Below are 21,655 nucleotides of genomic sequence, written 5' to 3' on the forward strand. Positions count from 1 at the left end.
TAACCAAGCAAGGAAAATCATAGATGACACAGTAGCAGCTCTATTTAAATGGACTGCAAATCCCAGCAACCCTAGGAGTACTGGGTCATTGGGCAGCTTCGCCAGCTGCTGCAAGGGCTGCTGGGTAAAAAATGAGGGCACTAGTTTTAAAAGTGAGTACAAGTTTGATAAAACCTCTTTGAGGCAGAAACCAGGCAGGAAACCTGTTCATTGCTTCTTTAATTATCTCTTCAGCAAATGCCAAAGAGGGAGCATGCATCACATTCTGTTATAGAATAGTCAAAAATGGAAGGGCAGTGAATCAGTAAACAACTGAATTTACATAATAGTAGTACTGAATAATCCTGACATTTACTGATTGGTTCATTGGCTTACACACCCAAATAACTTATGAGGAAGAAAAAATAAACATTATTTAACTGTAATGATTATAAATATTTAACTCACAAATACAGTACCGAGGACTGTATTTTGTATTAATCATGCTGCAGAGAGCTATATGATTTTTACTTCTATATGATTTGTTCTTCATTTAGGTAGAAAAAGAATTAAGTTTGTGCACAGAATTATGACAGTAACTTGCATTCTTTTATGAGAAAATGCTGACCTCTTGATACTAACAGAACACCCTGTGATATTATAAATCAATGTGATAGTTTCTGAATTCTTGGTTAAAACTATAAGAAACATGTCCCTTATGGATTAATAAATAAGGATTTATTAATCTAACCAAACAAAATCTAATGAAGATATTAAAGCTATAAGAATGTAATTTCTTTATAACTAATGTACTGAACTATAAGAAACTGCTTTAAACTGGTCTTGTGTGTGTGTGCTGATAAAGGCCCTGATGACTCTTTAAGTTGGTAATAAACTCTGTACACTCTTGCATGTAATAAATTAGGATGTAACCATAATTTACAGCAATCTATGTATGACCTGCCATGTTTTTTCTCTTTGGTTAATGAATAAGCTAGGTAATATAAAGAGAGGATTTCTTTCTTTTAGGGTGCTGTCTGTTCTGACCAGTCAGTGGCACTGAGCTGGAGGGGCGGCAGTCTCTTTAACTCACCAAGAATAAAGAAATTGCTTTTTATTTTAAATTGGTGTTTTTGTCTCCTGTTGTTTTTCTGACTTCAACGTCCACACTTATCCAAATAAAAAGACTATTCTACTACACTCCTGTTTTTCCTCATATCTCTTAGATTCAGCTGTTAGCCTTGAAATCTGTGTGTATGTCACAACCGTCCAGTCTGGTTATTTACAGGACATCTGCTGATCCCTCGGTTAAATTAATCATTGTTGTCATTTATTACCATAAATATACATACAACTTTGATATAATAATTTAAATTTTGTTAAAAGTTATAGTTCACTAAAGAACTATTGAACTACAAACTGGGGGATGCTCCCCAAACCTTTGTCTTGGCAGCCAGCATCACACACGTGATCGTTTGATCTTGTGTTTCTCTCAACATTTTGCATCTTATTTATCTTTTATAAACTGAAAATATACAGAAATCATGGGCCCAAAACGTATTCATGGATTTTCACATTCGTTCACAAGAGATAACTGTATATGTAATTTAATCTAAAATTTTAATACAGAGGGATGCAAAAAACTAACAGTACGAGCACATAAAATCTCAACATCAGCATCAGTCCCCTGAGGATTTTAGGGAACACCACTACCCATTGTGCCACTATTGAGTTAATGTAAATATTTATATATGCCATATTCATAAAAAAGGACTAATGAAATCAATTATTGGGATAGGCACTGCCAGTTTAAGTGTGTCTGGAAAATGAAGACATGAATAAATTACTGTAATGTGAATGTAATAATCTTACCAACAAAACACAAAACATCCATCTCCCCATCTTCCAATTCAGAATGTCTATGACCCCCAAGGGTCTATTATTTGTCCAAAGTAATCCCAAATGAAGATTAGGTTGACTAAAATAATTTTATGGATTACAATTCTCTATGTAAATAATTGAAATGTTACTTCAATAAAGTAGTAAATTTAGCAAAGCCGTGCATTAAGGTTAAAAATGAACAGTGAAAATGTACTTCTAAAACTGAAGCTTCAGTTCGGCAGAATGAGAGAAAAAAAAATGCATTATTAAAATCTATTTTGGTATTTTCAAGGGTTTTGCAAACATCTGGGGATTTTTCACAACCTTCACCAAAGGCGCTGCACACACTGACCCAGTTTTGTCATCTAAACTCAAGGTTAAATTTCAATGTGATGAGCTGCAGTCTGACCTTCTGGAAAAAAAACGCACCTTTGTTAGATTAATCAAGATTCGAGAGTGGTCTCTTAACCTCCCTAGAGGGTGTGTGAAGGTATCGTGATGTTTTTGTACATTCACTTAGGCACATGGCTGGCTGCACAGTCGGGGAGGTGCCACCTGTTGACCTAAACTGTAGTCTTAAACCACAACTATCTCCGAGCACATGCAAAACAGTGATGGCACCAAATGGCCGGCTGAAGATGGGGGCATCTTTCAAACATATTTTTAACATATCTGGACAAAGCAAGATTTGACCTTCCTTTAATCAGAATCTATAGATAAAAGTGATGTACAGTAATTGAAAAATATAATGAACATTTCACTTTGCAATAATGTATTCAACGAAACTGAACAGATATGCCATTTCCATCTGTGGAAAAGTAGGCCCCCCACCCCCGCTCTAATATCTGGTGTTGCCCCCTCAAGTCATGTTTCCTATAATTGTCAAGCAGTCGCTGACATCGACTGAAATATCACCCTAGCTGCAGCGTGTGCTTAGATCTGCTGACCTCAGTAACGTCATCTGTGGAAAAAATCCACTCTTGGATCAAATAGGTGGCATTGCAATTCCTAACTAAAGTATCTAGAAGCCTCTGACATCAAACAGGAGAAAGTTTTTCCTGCTCATCCAAGCAGAATTCTTTCAACTGTGAGATGTTTGAGGGGCATCTTGCATGCACAGCCCCCCACAGCACCTCAATGTTGGCTTTGGCTTGGCCAGTCTAGAACCCTAAATTTCTTTCTTTTCAACCATTCTTTTTGTGGATTTACTGGTATTCTTTGGGGCCACTGTCATGTTAGAAGGTCCACGTTTGATTCAGCTTTAATCTTCTGAAAGATGGTCTCACATCATCATTAAAAACCCTCTGGTATAGTAAGAAAATCACACTAGACTCTATGATGGTGAGCCGCCCAGGTCCTAATGCAGCAAAGCAACCCCATGACACTACCATGGTTTGTATCAGGATTTTCTGGTCAAATCCCACATGAATGCCACATTGGTTGGACGGGCATCCCAACCAGAGAAAGTAAGGAGCCAGACATGGAAATGACAGCCGGAGGAGACATATGGACAGCCCACCGGAAGTGGAAGATATTGCTAGGGACTTTTTATTCCCCCAGAACAGGAGATAGCAGCATCCCTCTGTATCAGCACCCATTTGGGAAGCAGTAGGGAATTGTGGGAATGTTGTCCAGCAATACAGCCCTGCTGGGAACCATGGGTGCCACAAGGGGGCGCTGTCGGAAAATGCACTCCCTAAAATGGGATTTCCGTATGACCCGGAAGTACTTCCATTGGCCTGGCACCTGAAGTACTCTCGGTACGTTCTTAATAAAAGGGACCACAATCCCTTGTCCAGGTGAGTCGGAGCTGGGAGAACATGGAGCAACACTCAACTGGAGGAGGGCAGTGTGGTGGTGAAAGGAAATACTGTGGAAGGAGAAGAAATTATTGTGGAGAGAGAAACCTGTGCTTTGTGCTATTGTTGAAGGAATTTGGTTAATAAACCATCCTTTATATGAACCCAGGACTCTTTGTGTGTTCATGTTGGGGTTTGGAGCAGGCTGATGCTCATCTTTGGTTTTTGCCAATCATGTCTTCTGGTGCTGTGGCCAAATAACTATTTTTGGCTTGTCTGTCCAGAGCACATTGTTCCACGTCCTGGCCTTTACCTTGATGTTCATGAGCTAATTTTAGTCTTGCCCTGATGTTCTTTCTCGACACCAAAGGTTTCTGCACACCTCCCATGTATATCTCATTTGTTCAGCCTGTTTCTAATGGTAGACTCATGACATCAGCAGCCACACATGCTACCTGTAGATCCTGTGATGAAATCCTGGAGTTCTTGGGGATTTCTTTCAGCATCTGGCATTCTGCTCCCAGGCTGAACTTGTTGGGACCATTTGGCAGTTGTATGATATCTTCTCCAGGTGTAGATGATCTACCGGATAGTGGAATGGTTGATTTCCAATTGTTTGGAGAGCTGTTTAAATCCATTCCCAGACTCCTAGGCATCTATAACCTTCTTTTTGAAGGCATCAGAGAGCTCCTTTGACCTGGACATGGTGTTAGCACATACTTCAACAACAAAGAGCAAGCCAAACTAAAAGTGTGAGTTAGTTTAAATAAGAAGACAGGGCCAGACAAGATCCTTTTAATCCTTTACACATCATCTGGTGCACCCGATTCTAATTTGAGGTATTTAAGGTTGGGATACACGTAAAGGTTCACTTACCTTTTCCCACATGCTAAATTTCCATTTGTTTAAATTATACAATGGACTACAAAATGCAAATGTGTGTTTATGTTTGTAACATAGTAACACCTTTATCTATAGATATTGTTTAACTGAAGATCAAACCTTGATAGGTCCACACTTCACAGTGTGTACTGTCTTGTGACTATATGTACTTTCCAAAGACTGAAGAGTTTAAACTAAGTATAGGAAACAATATGAACCATCTGGATGAGAATAGGCCAGGCCGTTCACACCAACAAAGCTTGCCAGTTCTGTCCACTTCATTCTTCTAAAATAACATCAAGCTGAGTTTTGAAAGTCCCTAAAGTCCTACTGCCTACTGCACTACTTGGCCATTTATTCCATGTGTCTGTGGTCCTCTGTGTGAAGAAAAACTTTTTATTGTTTGTGTGAAATTTACCCAGCTGTGTTCTCGTTGAACTCATTTTAAACCACTGGACTAATTCCCTTCATAATTTTAAACACTTCAGTCAGGTCTCCTCTTGATCTCCTTAAACTATAAAGGCTCAGCTCTTTTAATCTTTCCTCATAATTCAACCCTTGTAGCCCTGGAATCAGCCTAGTCACTCTTTTCTGGAGATGTGATTGTGACTTATATGAGCTGAGATAGACACTGGTTACTGCCATCTAGTAAAAAAAAAAATATATATATGCGTGTTTTTAACAGTGACTCCTAATATGAATGCTTTGGGTGACATAAATAAGCCTGGCAGGGATTCTTTGCAGCTGTCCTTATACACACCAGTGCGTTCAGCAGTTAAGTACAGCAGACAGCTTACATGAAAGTCATAGACGGTGGAACATTCCGATCATGTTCCCCACACGCTTCGTAGACCTGTGATATGACTATATATGAATAATAATGAGATGCATGAATAGGGAAGTTTTCAACATTACAGGAACTGTATGCTTCACTGCATATGTCTTTGTACTTTACAGAAATATTTACTATGCATGTAACATTTTTATGTAAATAACAAGCATGTTTGAATATATGGGGTGGGCAAAAGTAGGTTTACAGTTGAATGTGAAACACAGAGTTTATTCTTGTATTATTATTTACTTATTAATTATTTTATTATTTATTTGTCATCTTATTATTATTATTAAAATGTGCTTGAGCATAGCAATCATAACCTAATAGCAATAATAAATAATACATTTTATTTATATAGCGTCTTTCTCATGCTCAAACCTACAGGTCTTTTTCCATATGAACAACTGTAAACCTACTATTGCCCAACCCTGTATATTACAGTAGGACATTTAGAAGTTTCAAGTCAACTCAGCTTTTCATTGTTCCATATGCCACTATGCAGGATGTGATTATACTCATACAGTTATGTGAAAAAGCAAGTACACTCTTACAGGAAATGTTTTTTTCCTTTTTAACATATGTGGATATATCTAGATTTGAGCTTCACTTAAACAGTACCTTTAGGTAAATGTGATGTGATTTGGAAATAAAAAAAAAAATCAATGATGAACTGACGCTGCAATAAATTATTCAGCGACAAAGGAATAGACATGCCATTTCCATCTGTAGAAAAAGAAAGCCCCCAACCTGGATCTATTAGCTGGTATTGCCCCCCTCAAGTTGTGTTTCCTATAATTGTCTATCAGTCTCTGACATTGACTGAGATGTCGCTCGAGCTGTACTGTGGTGACCTCACTAGCAACGTCTGTGGAAAAGGTCCACCCCTTGGCTCTTATAGATGGCATTGCACTCCCCAGCTGTCTGGAAGCCTTTGATGTTGAATGGGAGAAAGTTCTTCTCACTCATCCAAGTAGAATTCTATCACCTCTGTGATGTTGGAGTGGTGTCTCTTATGTGTACAGCCCATTTTAAATCCAACCACACAGCACCTCGATGGAATTCAGATTCAGATGGACCATTCCAGAACTCTGTTTCTTTCTTTTGACCAGTTCCACGGTGGATTTACTGGGATGTTTAGGGTCATTGTCATGTTAGAAGACAGATACTCTCACGTTACTCTCAAGCATCCTCTGGTGCAATAAAGAATTCCTAGTAGATTATATGATGGTCCGCTGTGCAGACCCTGATGTAGCAAATCATACCCCAAACCAGAACATTTCCACCACAATGCTTTACACTTGGTATCCTGTTCATCTAAGAGTGTCTGTGATTTTTCCAAATACTTCCTCTGGTACCGTGGCCAAGTAACTTGTGTATCCGTGCGTCATGTTTACTGCACTACTCAGTTTCTCTTTCCAAGACTCTGCTATTCTCAGGATGAAAACTTTTTAACATTACTGAGACATTTACACTCCACTAGCTCCCATCTGTTCAACCCACATTCTAGTTAAACTAAGATCTAAAATCAACCATAATAACTCCTTCCATTTTTTATTATAAATTTGGATTTTGTAAAGTTAGCGACGGACTTAAACGAAGCCACCTTTACTTTTCCACATGACAGTACAAGCAGAACCCATTATTGTACAAGTCAATGTGCTTGGCGTCCAAAGGAATCATGCGTTGTACTTTCATACACTCGGGAGCTTTGTAGCTTTAAATGGCGACAGCACTAAACGACACCAAATTATGTTTCATCAGTTTTATCAAATCAGAGCGATCTCCATCCAGAGACTCTAATTATAAAGTGAGCACTGATAGTTAGGTGGCAATTAAGAAAGGAGATCTCAATAGTACGTTTTCAAGATTATTCCACCAGCTGCAGACAATTATCAAATTCGGAGAAGCAGGGGTTGAAGCAATGTATTTAAAACAGAGCTCTTTTTTCCCCCACCGTGCCCAACACAGATTTTTAGCTGACCAAGATTTCAGTAACTACGTAATTCCTCTGAATATATAGAACATTAAAATACTTGGAAGCAAAAGATATGAGCAGCTCAGGAGCCAAAAATGTTGTTATAAAACTGTACTTCTGCTTCTGCCCTAACCCTAACCTTAACCCTGAAATTACATTTGACCTTTTTTTATTATTATCTTATGCATTCTGAGCAGCCTTAAGTATTAAATTATAAAACACACACAAGCACTAATGATAAGCCCAGAGGGCTACAAGGTCATTCATTGAAATTCACAGCTGAGCCTGCTGGTGACAAGCCACTAACATTTTAAAAACCATTTGGAAAAACTGAATTAAAAATATTAAAATGTCACAAGACAAGTGAAAGTGAATGCCACATGCTATTGGTTAATAAAATAAATAACCGGCTTGGAAATGGGTTCAACCTGAATAAATAAGTAAGTGGCTTCCAAACCACCAATTAAAAATAATGTAGCAGACTCCATTGTTTGTCATAAGTCCGCCTGGACCCTTACTGGCTGCAAAGCTAGGCGTTAAAGCACACAATGGTTTTAATAGTTAAAGTAATGCTCACGGGGGGGTGAGTTTTCACAATTTCTGAGAAAACATCTTTCTGACGGGCCCAGGTAAGCATAATATAATGATGTGCCTTGACGTTTTACAATGTTTTATTACAGTCACATAAGACTGATAATATGTTTACTTCTGAACACACAGTATAGATAGATAGATAGATACTTTATTAATCCCCAAGGGGAAATTCACAGTATAATGATACTGAACTGCACAACATATTGAACTGCATGAAAAACCTATTCTCACATTTGATAAAATGATTTGGAGTGTAAATGACAAGATGGCCAGTTAAGTTCCCACTATCATGTCACTATGTGACCCCAATCAAGCCATAGTCTGTAATTGCTAACATTGTGGAAATGTAGAAACAAATGTCCTGTGCAGCTAATACTTGTGATTCACTTCATACAAAAGCAACTGAAAACTAAATATGCATTTTGATTCTGAAGAACAAATTAAATACTTCACAAATGCAAAAATTAATTTAATGTAGTAGTTTTCGTCAGTAGAACGTCAATAGCTAGCATTGTAACAGTTTCATGTTTACATGTTCTCAGTGAAAAAGTAATTACACCCCATGAAATGTGTTTTTTTTTCTTTTCTAACATATGTGGACATATCAAGATTTGATCTTCATTTTAAACAGTACCTACAGACAGAATTGACATAACATCTCATCTCATCTTCCCATCTGCTCTTTCTGGTGAGGGTAATGGTTTGATATAACATTTTGCCACATTTTCATTTTGTAGTCCATTGTATTATTTAAATAAAAATAAATGCAAATTTCACATGTGGGAAAAGTAAGTCTACCCCTCCTTTTACCACTACCTCAAATTGTCTTATCCTGTCTTATGTAAAACTCAGGCATGTAGTCTGGTGTTAACTGTCGCTGTTATCACCAAGCTCAGATCAAAAGAATGTTATAGATACCTAGGATTCTGGGAAGAGATTGCAAAAGACCTCCAAACAGTTGGAAATTACACATTTATAAGTGAAGAAGATGTCAAACAACTGTCAACTTGCCCAGACTAGGACACCCCAGCAAGTTAAGCCCTAAAGCAGAACACAAGATACTGAAAGAAGTCTCCAAGAACCCCAAAATTTCATCACGGGACCAACAGGTAGCTCTTGCCACTGTTGATATCAAAGTGCAAGAGTCTAGCATTATAAAGAGTCTGCACAAATTAGGCCTGCATGGGAGGTACGCCAGGAGAACTAAGGCTTGCCATGAACACCTAGGCAAAGAACCCTAGAATTTCATCATGGGATCGACAGGTAGTTCTTCCCCATTTTCATACCATGTTGCATTTCATTTTGTTTCTGGAGGCGTTCAAGGCCAGACTGGGTCAGGTGTACAGACTCCCACTTACATCAAAGGATAGTTTCTCCATAAATGTGAGCAAGACAAGGGGATGACAGCTACAGTCTCACACACCAGCACATATATTTTAGTTATACAACTTAAATCTTAAAACAATACAAAAACAAACAAACTGACAATTATTATGCATTCTTATTTTTCTACACACTTATTATAAGTTTCCAGGTAGACAGACAGACAGACAGACAGACAGACTGACTAAGTTTAGTATAGTCGGCAGGATTAGATAGACAGACAGATGGATAGACTTTAATTTTAGTATAGTTGGCAGGATTAGATAGATAGATAGATAGATAGATAGATAGATAGATAGATAGATAGATAGATATACTTTAATTTTAGTATAGTTGGCAGGATTAATTAAGATAGATATACTTTAATTTTAGCATAGCTGGCAGGATTAGATAGACAGATAGATAGATACTTCATTTATTCCCAGTGGCACATTAAATAGACTATAGATTAATGATTTAAATAATCTTAAATGCATGGCTATCAATCAAACCGGCTGACAAGTGTCTAGTTATCAATTCAATGATAAATAAACAAAGTACGTGGATTTTCACAAATGCACACCAACACTCTTGTTTACTATCACTTTATTTCAGTCAATTTCATCCTTAGTGTCGAACATGAATTACGTACGTTCGCACCCACTCACATTCACACAAAGGTCAATTCTGAATAACTTTATTAGCTCATCTTTGCCAATGTGGGAGAAAAACCAAAGAAATTTGAGTAACGATCCCCCACAGAGACAGGGAGAACATGAAAAGTCCAATTGGACAATGCGGAGGGGTGGGTCTGTCCTGATCCTTTTAATCCATATTAACAGCACTTCAGTTAACCTTAACTTGTACCAGAATTGAAGTCCTAAACTCAAAGTAGCTGAAAGCATGCTATGTGGTGAGTGCAGGGGAGGATGTTTTAATATTAATTAACCTAATTAACTAAATTTCACCTATAATTAGAATTGCCCCCTCCCCATTCTGCCCACACTTTAAACTGCGGCTTTTTCTGTTCCTCCTAATTTAGTATCTTTTATCCAAGTGTGGCTAGCCACAAAAAAACATTAGTAACGGTCAACTTTCAAAGTTCTATTTTCAACCAGCAATTTTAGCAAGTGTTGCCGTCTGTGAGAGTGTGATGCTGTTCTTTTTCTGAATTTTAATCCAGTCACTGTGGAAACAGTTTCTAATTCAATAGGTTAAAACAGCACATGAAGGTTATTTACAGAGCAGGGTGCGACTTTGCTTTACTGTTGCCTTGTTACTTACACAAGGCACAGCATATACTTTTTGAAAAAGCTTAAAAAGAATGGGGAGTGAGGTTGAGGTTTAATCTGTGAATGCTAAACTTTCTTTCTACATAAAATGTATGCATTGATTTGTTTCTACAGTATTAACTCTTCTCTGTTTATTCTGTAATTCCTAGTTGATTTCTAGTTACAATCATTAGGATTGTTGTTGGCTTGCACTCACCTTGTGACACATGTATGAACCACCTTTCTTCACTTTATCTGTTCCACTTTCTGGGCCCTTCTGAAAAGAAAAAAAAAAGTAAAAACACGATAAACAAGTGAACAACCAAAACAAGAAATATACAAAGCTGTGCAAAGGTCTTAGGCGACCTCGATTTTTGCTATAAATGTTGTCTTAGATGTTTATTTGTTGTTCCCTGCATTAATGAAAGAGCAGAATTCCTAAATTAATTTTCTAAAAAAACTTTTTGTATTTTTTTAAAGTAACAATATTAAGTAAAAGTTCATTTTTCATACGAAAGCTTGGTGACACTGTCAAACTCGACTCACCGACCTGAATGTCATGGATGATGTGGCACACGCAACTGACTCTACAGGAGGCTGTTCTGCAACTGGAACACGAAAGGAGGAAAACTGGCCTTCAAAACAACAATTTGAAAACAAAAGGCACGCCAGTTCACCCAGTAGGAGACAAGAAGGTCAACAAGCTGACCAAGTTCACCTATTTAGACAGCACTGTTACCAGAGGCTCTGATGAATATCCATAGCCAAGCAACAGGCGTATTTGAAAGGCTACATCAAAAACGGTTAACTGCATCGACTGCTCATGCAGCCAAGATCTGCCTCTACCATAGCATCACAGATGGCCACATATGCCAGAGAGACCTGAAGGACAGCACAGAGACTCAGTCGACAACTTAATGTATTCCATAAATGGTGCCTGCAATGGATTCTTGATGTCACCTACTGCAATCCCATCAAAAACAAAGGAATCCTATGGCAGAGGGACTAACCAAAGCTATTGGGCAACATCACCATCCGCCAGATGTGTCTCACCAGCCACGTACTCATGCTGTCCCCAGGATGGCATTGCACTGGAAGCTAGAAATGTTAAAAGGAAGCAAGGCTGCCAGTGCAAGACCTGGCGAGTGACTTGCAAAGGGGATCTCTAAGCCACTGACATCGATTGGGATGAGGCTGCAAAAGTCACAACAGACCGAGTTCGTTGGAGGATTCTTGCTGTCTAATGCACCAAATGGCACAGATTGGTTTAAGATTAAGTGAGACTATGAAGATCTACAGCCCAGTGGAGAACTAAACAAAGATAACAAACAGGGGCTAATGATCGATGAACTCGTGAGCTGTTTGAACCACACAGATGCAGAAAGAACGGCCAGCAAACAAAAGGCAAAGAAGTGACAGATGGAAGAGTCTAACCTTCAAACCATCAATTCAAGACTGAACACAGAGTGTCTTCCAGAATCTGCAAGGTCTCTCCCAAAAAATGGCAGTTTCCAAGGTGTGCTGTTCAAGTTTTTGATCAGAAGTGGTTGGCCACAGAAACGAAGAACAGCAGATGAGACAGACGTCAAACTGTTGCCACTTTAAGAAGTGGCCCAGTACTGCTACTAGATCTCTCAGTATTTACCGCAACCCCCTACAGTCTGGTGATGCCTTGTTAGAAGTGGTCCTTTTGGAATACTTGATGTAGAACAAAGAGCAATATAGTATCCAACCATCCACACAACCACCCATTTTCCAGACCTGCTTATCCCTGGAGCTGGAAGCCTATTTCTGAAAGCATTGTTCAAAAGGAAGGAACTGTCCCTGAACAGAGCACCCCAAAAACACACACAAGGCCAAATTCACCAATGCCATTCCACCCAGCTTGCATGTGCTTGGACTATGGGAGGAAACCACTGCACTGATAGGAAACCCATGCAGACATGGGGAGAACCTACGCACTCTATGTCAGGAGCAGCTCTGATGCAAACTTTAGTCCCCTTGTTGTGAGGCAGATTGCTACACACTGTTCCCCCAATCCCCCTACCCCAATAGTATCAAACAATAAGAACATGAAGAATCACTGGAAAAAACATCTTGTGTGCTCCATGATTTAAGTAACTGGAAGCAAGAATTACAAGTGACATGTAACATCTACAGGTGCTGGTCATAAAATTAGAATATCATGACAAAGTTGATTTATTTCAGTAATTCCATTCAAAAAGTAAAACTTGTATATTAGATTCATTCATTACACACAGACTGATGCATTTCAAATTTTTAATTCTTTTAATGTTGATGATTATAACTGACAACTAATGAAAGTCCCAAATTCAGTATCTCAGAAAATTAGAATATTGTGAAAAGGTTCAATATTGAAGACACCTGGTGCCACACTCTAATCAGCTAATTAACTCAAAAGCCTTTAAATGGTCTCTCAGTCGAGTTCTGTAGGCTACACAATCATGGGGAAGACTGCTGACTTGACAGTTGTCCAAAAGATGACCATTGACACCTCGCACAAGGAGGGCAAGACACAAAAGGTCATTGCTAAAGAGGCTGGCTGTTCACAGAGCTCCCGGTCCCATCCGGTGTCCCACCACAAGGGGCAAGGATGCCACGAAAGGGGGGCCGAGCTGGCAAGCACCGGGGTGCCGGTCAAAGGGGGGAGCGTTGCCCTTATAGACGTCAGAGAGACGCCGAGTGGCGGCGTCTGGGCAACGTCTCCGCCCCTTGTTCTGTCTTCTTTTTTACAGGACCGGGTCCTGGAACAAAGTGTGTCGGCTTCCCGCCAAGGAAAACCTGCCCTCGCGGAATTGGCTGCTTGTCCCTGGGGTCTCAGCTTGTGGGGGGGTACTGTGGCAGACGGCTGGGTGCCACCCCCAGCCGGGACGCCCAGGAAGACAGGAGGAGGGTTCATGCCTCCTCCAGAACACGAGAGGGCGACCGCCCTGGTTTCATTAGGGGCCACGGGTGCAGGGCTCCACCAGGGGACGCCCCCATGCCTGAAGAACTCGGAACCCCAACACTTCCGCCACACCAGGAAGTGCTGGGGGGAAGAAGACTGGGAACACCCGGAGGGCTTCCGGGAACACAGCCGGCACTTTCGCCACACAGGGGAGTGTCTAGGGAGTGTTGGGGATCACCTGCACTTATAAAAGGGGCTGCCTCCCTGCAAAGAAGGACTGGAGTCGGGTGAGGAGTGGACAAGGTTTTGGAGGAAGGAGAGAGGAGGCGGCCTGACGAGCAGGCAGAGAGAGTGAGAGCCTGGACTTTGGGGGAGATTGGTGCTGGAGGCACTGGGTTTGTGCACAGTAATTGTACAAATTATGTATGATAAACGTGTGGTGGACTGTACAATGGTGTCCGTCTGTCTGTGTCCGGGCAGCTTATCACAAAAGGTAGACTTTATATGTTCAGTTGTGTAATGTGCAAATTACTGCGTAAGTCTTCAAAATGTGGCAAACAACATGTAGTGATGGTCACCTACACCCAAGCAGCAAGCACCACCAGAGAGCATGCAAAACATCCAAAGATACAGGAAGATGATAATGTACAATATGATACAGATGTAAATTATTTAAAACCAATAAACATCCTACAAATTGTGAAGGTGTTACCTAAGCAAATGTGCATCATGAGTAACTAATGTACGTTCACCATGAGTGCATGACGTGGAAGTACATAGTTATTTATCTTCCACAGTGTTCCAACTAGTTTTTAGGGCTCCTGACTTTAACAAGAAACTCTGAAACACATCATACTATATTAAAATAAACATCACTACCAAATAAATATTCATATTGCTTTAGAATTGATCAAACCAATGTTTACATGTACAGTGATCCCCTGCCTATCGATGAAGTTACGTTCCAGACCCATCAGCGATAGGTGAAAATCTGCGATACAGAAAGACCATATAAATAAATATTTTTTTATAGTTTAAGCCTTAAAATACCCCTCCCACACGCTTTAAACACATGTAAACTTATTAAAGCACACTTGTAAACACATATGATATGTGGATGTTGGGCTAAGGATATGAGTAACATAATAATAATAATAATAATAATGTAGCGTACCGCCGATTTATTCAAGCCGTAATGGTGCGTGATGTCTGTGTAACGCTTTCCTTCCCTTCTTAGAAGATGCAGGACACTTGGGAGCTATCACATGGCTTAATACAAAACAAAACGTTCAGAAAAAGTTTGCTCACAACAATCGGACAACAAGCAAGGTACGTGATACGCAGAGAACTGAGATGCATCGGGGACCCACTCTCGCTGTTCTTGCGAGAGCACACCACGTTAGCAGCAGCCAATCAGAGCCCAAGAGAATGAAAATCCCGCTCTGATTGGTTGAGTCTCCTCTTTCAGCCAGTAATGGGCCTTGTAAGAAATCATCTGGATACTGTAACGCAAAACTCTTTGTTTCAAACCGTATGCTTTGTTATGAACTGGCTGCAAAGTATGCTACAGGTAGGATGTATTTATTGAATTTTTCCGCGATGTAGCGGGGGCGCGAGAGATGAACCGCAATACAGTGGGGGATCACTATATTTTCTTAGCAGACGCTTTTATCCAAAGTGACTTACAAAAGAGGTCAACATAATCAAGTAAACATCAGTCTAGGGCAGTGGTACCCAAACTTGGTCCTGGGGACCCCCTGTGGCTGCAGGTTTTTGTTCCAACCAGCTTCACAATCGGTGATAATAATCAATAATAACTGATCTCATTTAATTAGCTGGTCTTCTCATATTCTGCATGCAGTAAAACACAACAGTATGGCTACATTTATAAGACATTTAGAGATATTTCTCTTTTTTTCTAAAGCTATCAATGGTTAACTCTCTTTTGTTGTTTTCCTATTATTTTCCCTTTTTCCTGTGTACTTTGCTCCCTTCATTTAACCCTAACAGTGACATTTAACAACCAGCACAGCAGACACCCAGGATGATGAAAGCAGCAACGACTTCAGTGTCAGACTCGCTAATTAGTAAAGAATCAATTAAATAACTAGAACACCTGGAAAAGCAGAATGAAAATTAGGTTGAAAATACTGTTAACGACTTAAAAAAAAGACATATTCCCCATATAACTGCTTATTATATTTTAATAAAAATCTACCATACTTAGTTTGTAATTTCTACATTGACTCCAAAACACAGAAACTGGGAAATAACGACTCACTTAATTAGGCTAAGAGTCCAATGAAAAACGGAAGTTGCTTGGAACAAAAACCTGCACCCACAGTGGGTCCCCAGGACCGAGTTTGGGAACCCCTAGTCTCGGGCATAGTTCCTTAACTCTTGAGGTATGAATATTTTTTTTCAAAACACTCACGTTTTCTGTAAAGCACACAAGCCAATGGTTTCACAAATTAATCAACGTAAAACATCTGTTGCTGCGTGCTGTGGCTGCTGTCGGTGTCTCTGGCAGCGGCGGCTGTGTCGGGGCAGGTCGATGGCCAGCAGGAATACGTGGTGGGCCAGTTGCCTGGCTGTCGTCATGTGGCAGGTGGGTGATGGTGGCAGTCGCAATACAACACCATCTGGTTTGTACCGCTTGTCATTGTAAGTGGTGGTCCTTCCAGTTGAACGTTGCTACAGGAGCATCACTTACATGAACGTGTTCAGCACCACAATCAGCTGATGCTGGTACCTCATTTTCATTTTCCTGCCTGGCTGTAGTCATGTGGCAGGTGGGTGGTGGTGGTGGCAGTCGCAATACAACACCATCTGGTTTGTACCGCTTGTCATTGTAAGTGGTGGTCCTTCCAGGTGAACGTTGCTACAGGAGCATCACTTACATGAACGTGTTCAGCACCACAATCAGCTGATGCTGGTACCTCATTTTTGTTTTCGATCTCCATCTCCAGATCACTTACATCAAAATCGGAGTCCGACATGTCAGAGTCCAATTAAAAGATAATACACAAAACATCATCCATGGAGTATTTTGCTTTGCGCATTCACTTTGGTCTCTCGCCAGATGTTGATGCCATTTTAGAGGTTACTTGCTCTTCACTACTCAAGAATACGCAGGGAATGGAAGTGAAATCAACTAAGCTAACTGTTCTTCTAGCAAAGAGAGTTGACCTAAAACATAACACTGAGTTTTGTCACAGTTTACAGCTGATTACTGTCCTGGACCCCTGAATTTTGACAAAAGTCAACATCCGCCCTGAAAGAGTTAAACTATGGGCAGCATGCTGTCCGATTGCGGTTCGCATTAAATCTCGAACCACAATAGTACTTGTGGGAAAGGGTCACGTATGGATTGCGAAGTGTCTTGCGATGGGTCGCCGCAAGTAATTGCCATTGCTCTGGTATGACCTGAGAAGGCGATTCTCCAAGGGGATGACAATTGGAAGGGATTCTACAAGGGACTTAACCACAGACAAGGATTACAATGGGCACAAATCCCAAAGGAGGGTGACGAACGTCAGAGATTCTCCAAGGGGGGCACCCCCTGGATGACAATCGGTGGTGATTCTGGGTCTCGAAGACACAAGCAGGGCAAAATTAGGTCACAATAAGTGAAAGGTTTAACAATCATTGGTCTATGGGGACTGTTTATGAACTCTGTCACACACGTGCAAATAGGAGGCCGCCCATAGGCCCGAAAGTTAGTAATTACAGGCAGGTCCTGGGGGTGGCAGTGCTCAGCAACCCTTTCTCTCTTTCCCCTGCAGACCAACCAAGGAAAATCCCACCTGAGCCTGTCAACATCACATCCAGTTCTGGCCCCCAATGAGGTCACTTCCTCCGACCTGGCTATAAAAACACCATCTTGTTACCGTTAATTCAGTTCTGTCTTCAACACAGTCTGTAAAGACTTTCTGACTGCTAATTTTTTGCTTCAAGTATATGGGGTGGCTACCCCAAACCTTTTGCTGCCTCCCTGTTATGTTTTCACAACATGTGTTATAAAAGTGATCATCACATGTGAAACACTCAACAAACAGCTAAAATCAAACTGAACTTCAGCAAACAAGGGAGTCTTCAAACGCATTGAGGGAGTCAGCCTTTCAAATGGAGGTGGGCAGTTTAGACATACACATGAAAAGAGTCAGGATTAGGATTTGATGCCATGCAGTAAGCAGCACCACCAGACACTGTTCATGAGAAGTGGTCAAGAAGATGTATAGGACCTTGCAAGTGTCTCCATATATACAGTATATACTGTAGGTGCTGACCCACTGACTACTCTGTAGGCAAGCATCAAGGATTTGAACTTAATACAAGCTGTTACAGGGAGCCAATGTAGTGATCTGAAAAGTGGAGTAACACGTGCCCACCTCAGCTGGTTGAAAACCAGATGTGCACTGAATTTTGAATCATCTGCAGCAGATTGGTGTCACATGCTGTCAACAAAGAGTTGCAGTAGTCTAGATGTGACAAGTGGGTTAGAGTATGAATGGATGGAATGGGCCAGCAGGTATTATAAAACCAACATTTTTGTGACACATAATGGTAAAAAAAATGTGGCATAGTCCTATTCATAGTGGATCGTGACCTGTCATCATTACAGTCCTGGACGTTTGCCTGGACAGTTTTGCTTGTGCAGTGTTAGAAAACTCAGTGATGAGACATGTGTGTTGCTGGCATATAACGTATTCCAGAACTGCAGTTTGTCCCATACTTTTACTTCCTCCAGGAACTGCTTCACACTGAATTTTGTTTCCCTGTTCTTTATTGCAAATAAGCCATGTTTTAAAAGATTCGTAATCTTCCCCTATTGTCTGTTTTTATATTTCTCTGTCATCTGCTGTGTGCTTTCAGAACTTTGAACCATATAAGAATGTGTAAACTTTATACAATGCTAGTTGTTTTTGCAGTGAGCTGTTGATATCTTGTCCTTTCTAGACTCTTCACTCAGACAACAAACGGAGAAAACAAAAAGTGTTCAGTATAAAGGAGTACTTGTTCTGTCTTTAAGAGACTTACTAATTCACACATTCTGGGGAAGTCCACTGCTCTGAAGCGAGGAGGTGACTAGAATGCAAATATCCTTCGAATTGACCTTTATAACATTTTTCTTAGGTTTATATCAATCCAATGATATGGATAAGGATTTTGTGAATTTCATGACAAGTTTGTATTCAGTCACTAAATCATATAATGCCATAGTTTGCAGAAGGAATTAGAAAATCCTTTATCAAAGTATAATGAATACAGCACATGGGTTTTCCTCTCACATGCCAAAAGGTGTGAGTGTTAACTAGCAACTCTGAATTGGTCCAGTGTGTATTTGAGTGTACCCAGTAATGGACTGTCTCCAATTCAGGATTGGGTATGGTTTTGTTCCTGATACTGCCAGGATAGAAATCAGTTGTTCTCAATCCTGGACTGGATATACAGTGTGTGTCTGTGTATGCGTATATATTGTGATGGAACCGGGCCGTTATCGATCCTCCAAACCCCTAAACACAAACACACAAAGGGTCCCGGGTTAAATAATGGTAGGTTTATTCCACACAATACCTCCAAAAGCTGCAAAAGCACAAACACAGGTTTTTCTTTCTCTCTCTGTCTCTCCACAATATTCTCTTCTCACCACCACGCTACCCTCCTCTAGTCAAGTATTGTTCCACGTCCTCCCGGCTCCAACTCGCCTGGATAAGGGAGTGTAGTCCCTTTTTATGAAGGACTAGGGAATAGTTCAGGTGCCAGGGCTACTGTCCAATGGAAGCACTTCCAGATCAAACAGAAGATCCATTTATTAGGGAAGAAATCTCCCTGCAGCGCCCCCTTGCGGCACCCACGGACCCCAGCAGGGCTCTGTTGCCAGACTACACTTTCCAGAATGCCCTACTGGATCTGTATTGGGCAACGATATCCAAGGCCACTGCCATCTAGCATCCTGGGGGTGTAATATATCCCCTGTAGCGTCTTTTACAACTGATGGGTTATCCGGCCATCCCATCTGACCATCTCTTCCCGGTCTGACTCCTCCCTCTCTCATGGACGGGATGCCCATCTGTCTGCTTGGAGCCTCCCATTCAGGTAAGGAACTATCCCCTTTTCTGGTCAGGATGCCCATCCAACCCCTGTGGCATTTACTATATATATATATATATATATATATATATATATATATAATATATATAGATAGATAGATAATATATACCTCAGCCACAAAGGCCAAACTGAGCAGTCAGAATGCTTGGAGGGAATGGACACACACACACACAAGAGACCTTAGACAATATGGCCAAACTAACCAATCAAATTACTCAGATAGGCTAGGCACACACACACAGACCTAAGACACAAAAGCCAAACTAACCAATGAGATTGCTCGTAGGGACTGGGCATGTGCCCACACACACACCCACACACAGACCTTAGCCACCAAAGCCAAACTGACCAATGAGATTGCTCGGAGGGAATGGACACACACACACACACACACATAAACACCTTAGCCACTAAAGCCAAACTGACCAATCAAAGAGCACAGAGGGAATGGACACGGACGGATACACACACACACAAAGACCTTAGCAACCAAAGTCAAACTGACCAATCAGATTGCTCAGACCGAATGGACAGACAGACACACACACATGCACACACAGAGCTTAGCCACCCAAGCCAAATTGACCAATCCGATTGCTTGGAAGGACTGGGCACACACACAGTCCTTGGTGTTTTATTATATTGCAGATATATGCCATATAGTTGCACTTTAATGAATTTTCTGTACTTTCAGTCATTATTATTAACATGCATTCACTTTGGCTAGAATTAACTAACCATAATTGCAATCTGAAACCTTGGTAATTGTGTTACTTTTATAACATGTGCACTAAACATCAGTATATAGCACAAAAATGTCAAGCAATTGTATTATTAAATAGTGCACATTTTGAGGTTCTTGTGCTGCTATAATGCATAAAGACAAATATAAATATATCCCTTTCAGTAAATGTATAGCATATACATTAATAAACACATGTATTGCACAAATGTGAAATGAAAAAAAAAAAACTTTTAGAAGCTACCAGGAAATTACAACCGGTCGGCAATGCAAATAAACAACTAAAAATAACAGTGCTTCCCCTTTTCAAGGAGGAAACAGGAGGGTTCACTTTTTATGTGGTGCCATTCCTATCTTTCACTGCAAATAAAAACAGGCAGAGGAGACAGAGAGGACCCATGCAAATCCTAATGCCTAGATTAGCAGCCACCATAAATAATCAATCCTTTCATGGCTAAGCATCAATTAAAACCCCTGGAAACTTCCTTTGAAGTGCAAATTATCAACAGACTCTATTAACGCATCACAGACAGTAAATGACACAACAACTAAATACTGTACGCTGGAGTCCCACCTCACTGTGAGTGTCAGACATTGGCATCCTTTAATTGCATTTGTGCCATATAAGATATCAACAGCATTATCACAGCCATTTAAGGTATACAAGTGAAAGAAATGTTATCATCGTGCAATGTACAGTTAGGTCCATAAATATTTGGACAGAGACAACTTTTTTCTAATTTTGGTTCTGTACTTTACCACAATGAATTTTAAATGAAACAACTCAGATGCAGTTGAAGTGCAGACTTTCAGTTTTAATTCAGTGGGGTGAAGCCTTCCCTTTACGGACCTCGCAGTTCAGAAACAGTTTCATCCCAAGAACTCTACAGACACTCAATCAGTCCTTGTAGAACTGTTTGTACTTATAAGTACAATCACCTCACTGTAAACTTGCAATACAGTTATAAAGTGGCTCAGGTTGTGCAATATTATAAAGCGCGTATTTACATATGATGACAATATCATTTTTAAGATGAAATGCAGCAAAATATGTTTATTATATTATACAGATAAAACTTTAACTATAACTACATGGTGCCGCAGCGCTAGCGAGCTGCTGGCGCTCCGTTCACGGATTGTTCCTGCCTCGCGCTGTATTCTTGCTGGTGCTGGAAGGATAGATGGATAGAATAATTAAACACGTACTACGAAGATATTTCTATGTTCCTTAAAAGTTCTGAAGAATCGGCGTTCTAAGCTTACAGATGGCTTAACGTCTATTACTGAGCTGCTTGTGTGGTGATTGGGTATTT

The 21,655-nt window shown here is 40.4% G+C and overlaps 1 protein-coding gene and 1 long non-coding RNA gene across 3 annotated transcripts in view; both read right to left on the reverse strand.

Moving 5' to 3' along the window:
• LOC127526220 (uncharacterized) overlaps window positions 1-21,655 on the reverse strand; it is a 388,781-nt gene that overhangs the window by 41,398 nt on the left and 325,728 nt on the right. The window lies entirely within an intron of this gene.
• The window catches only part of sumf1 (sulfatase modifying factor 1), an 83,080-nt gene that overhangs the window by 13,034 nt on the left and 48,391 nt on the right, over window positions 1-21,655 (reverse strand). For both annotated transcript variants that reach the window (XR_007933843.1, XM_028824603.2), the window contains exon 8: window positions 10,796-10,855. Coding sequence is in view for 1 of the 2 variants with exons in the window: in XM_028824603.2 (XP_028680436.2) it covers window positions 10,796-10,855 (60 nt within the window). In the remaining variant the exon portion in view is untranslated. The remainder of the gene's footprint in view (window positions 1-10,795; window positions 10,856-21,655) is intronic.

Source organism: Erpetoichthys calabaricus, chromosome 18 (assembly GCF_900747795.2).
Source record: "Erpetoichthys calabaricus chromosome 18, fErpCal1.3, whole genome shotgun sequence".
NCBI classification, from domain to species: Eukaryota; Metazoa; Chordata; class Cladistia; order Polypteriformes; family Polypteridae; genus Erpetoichthys; species Erpetoichthys calabaricus.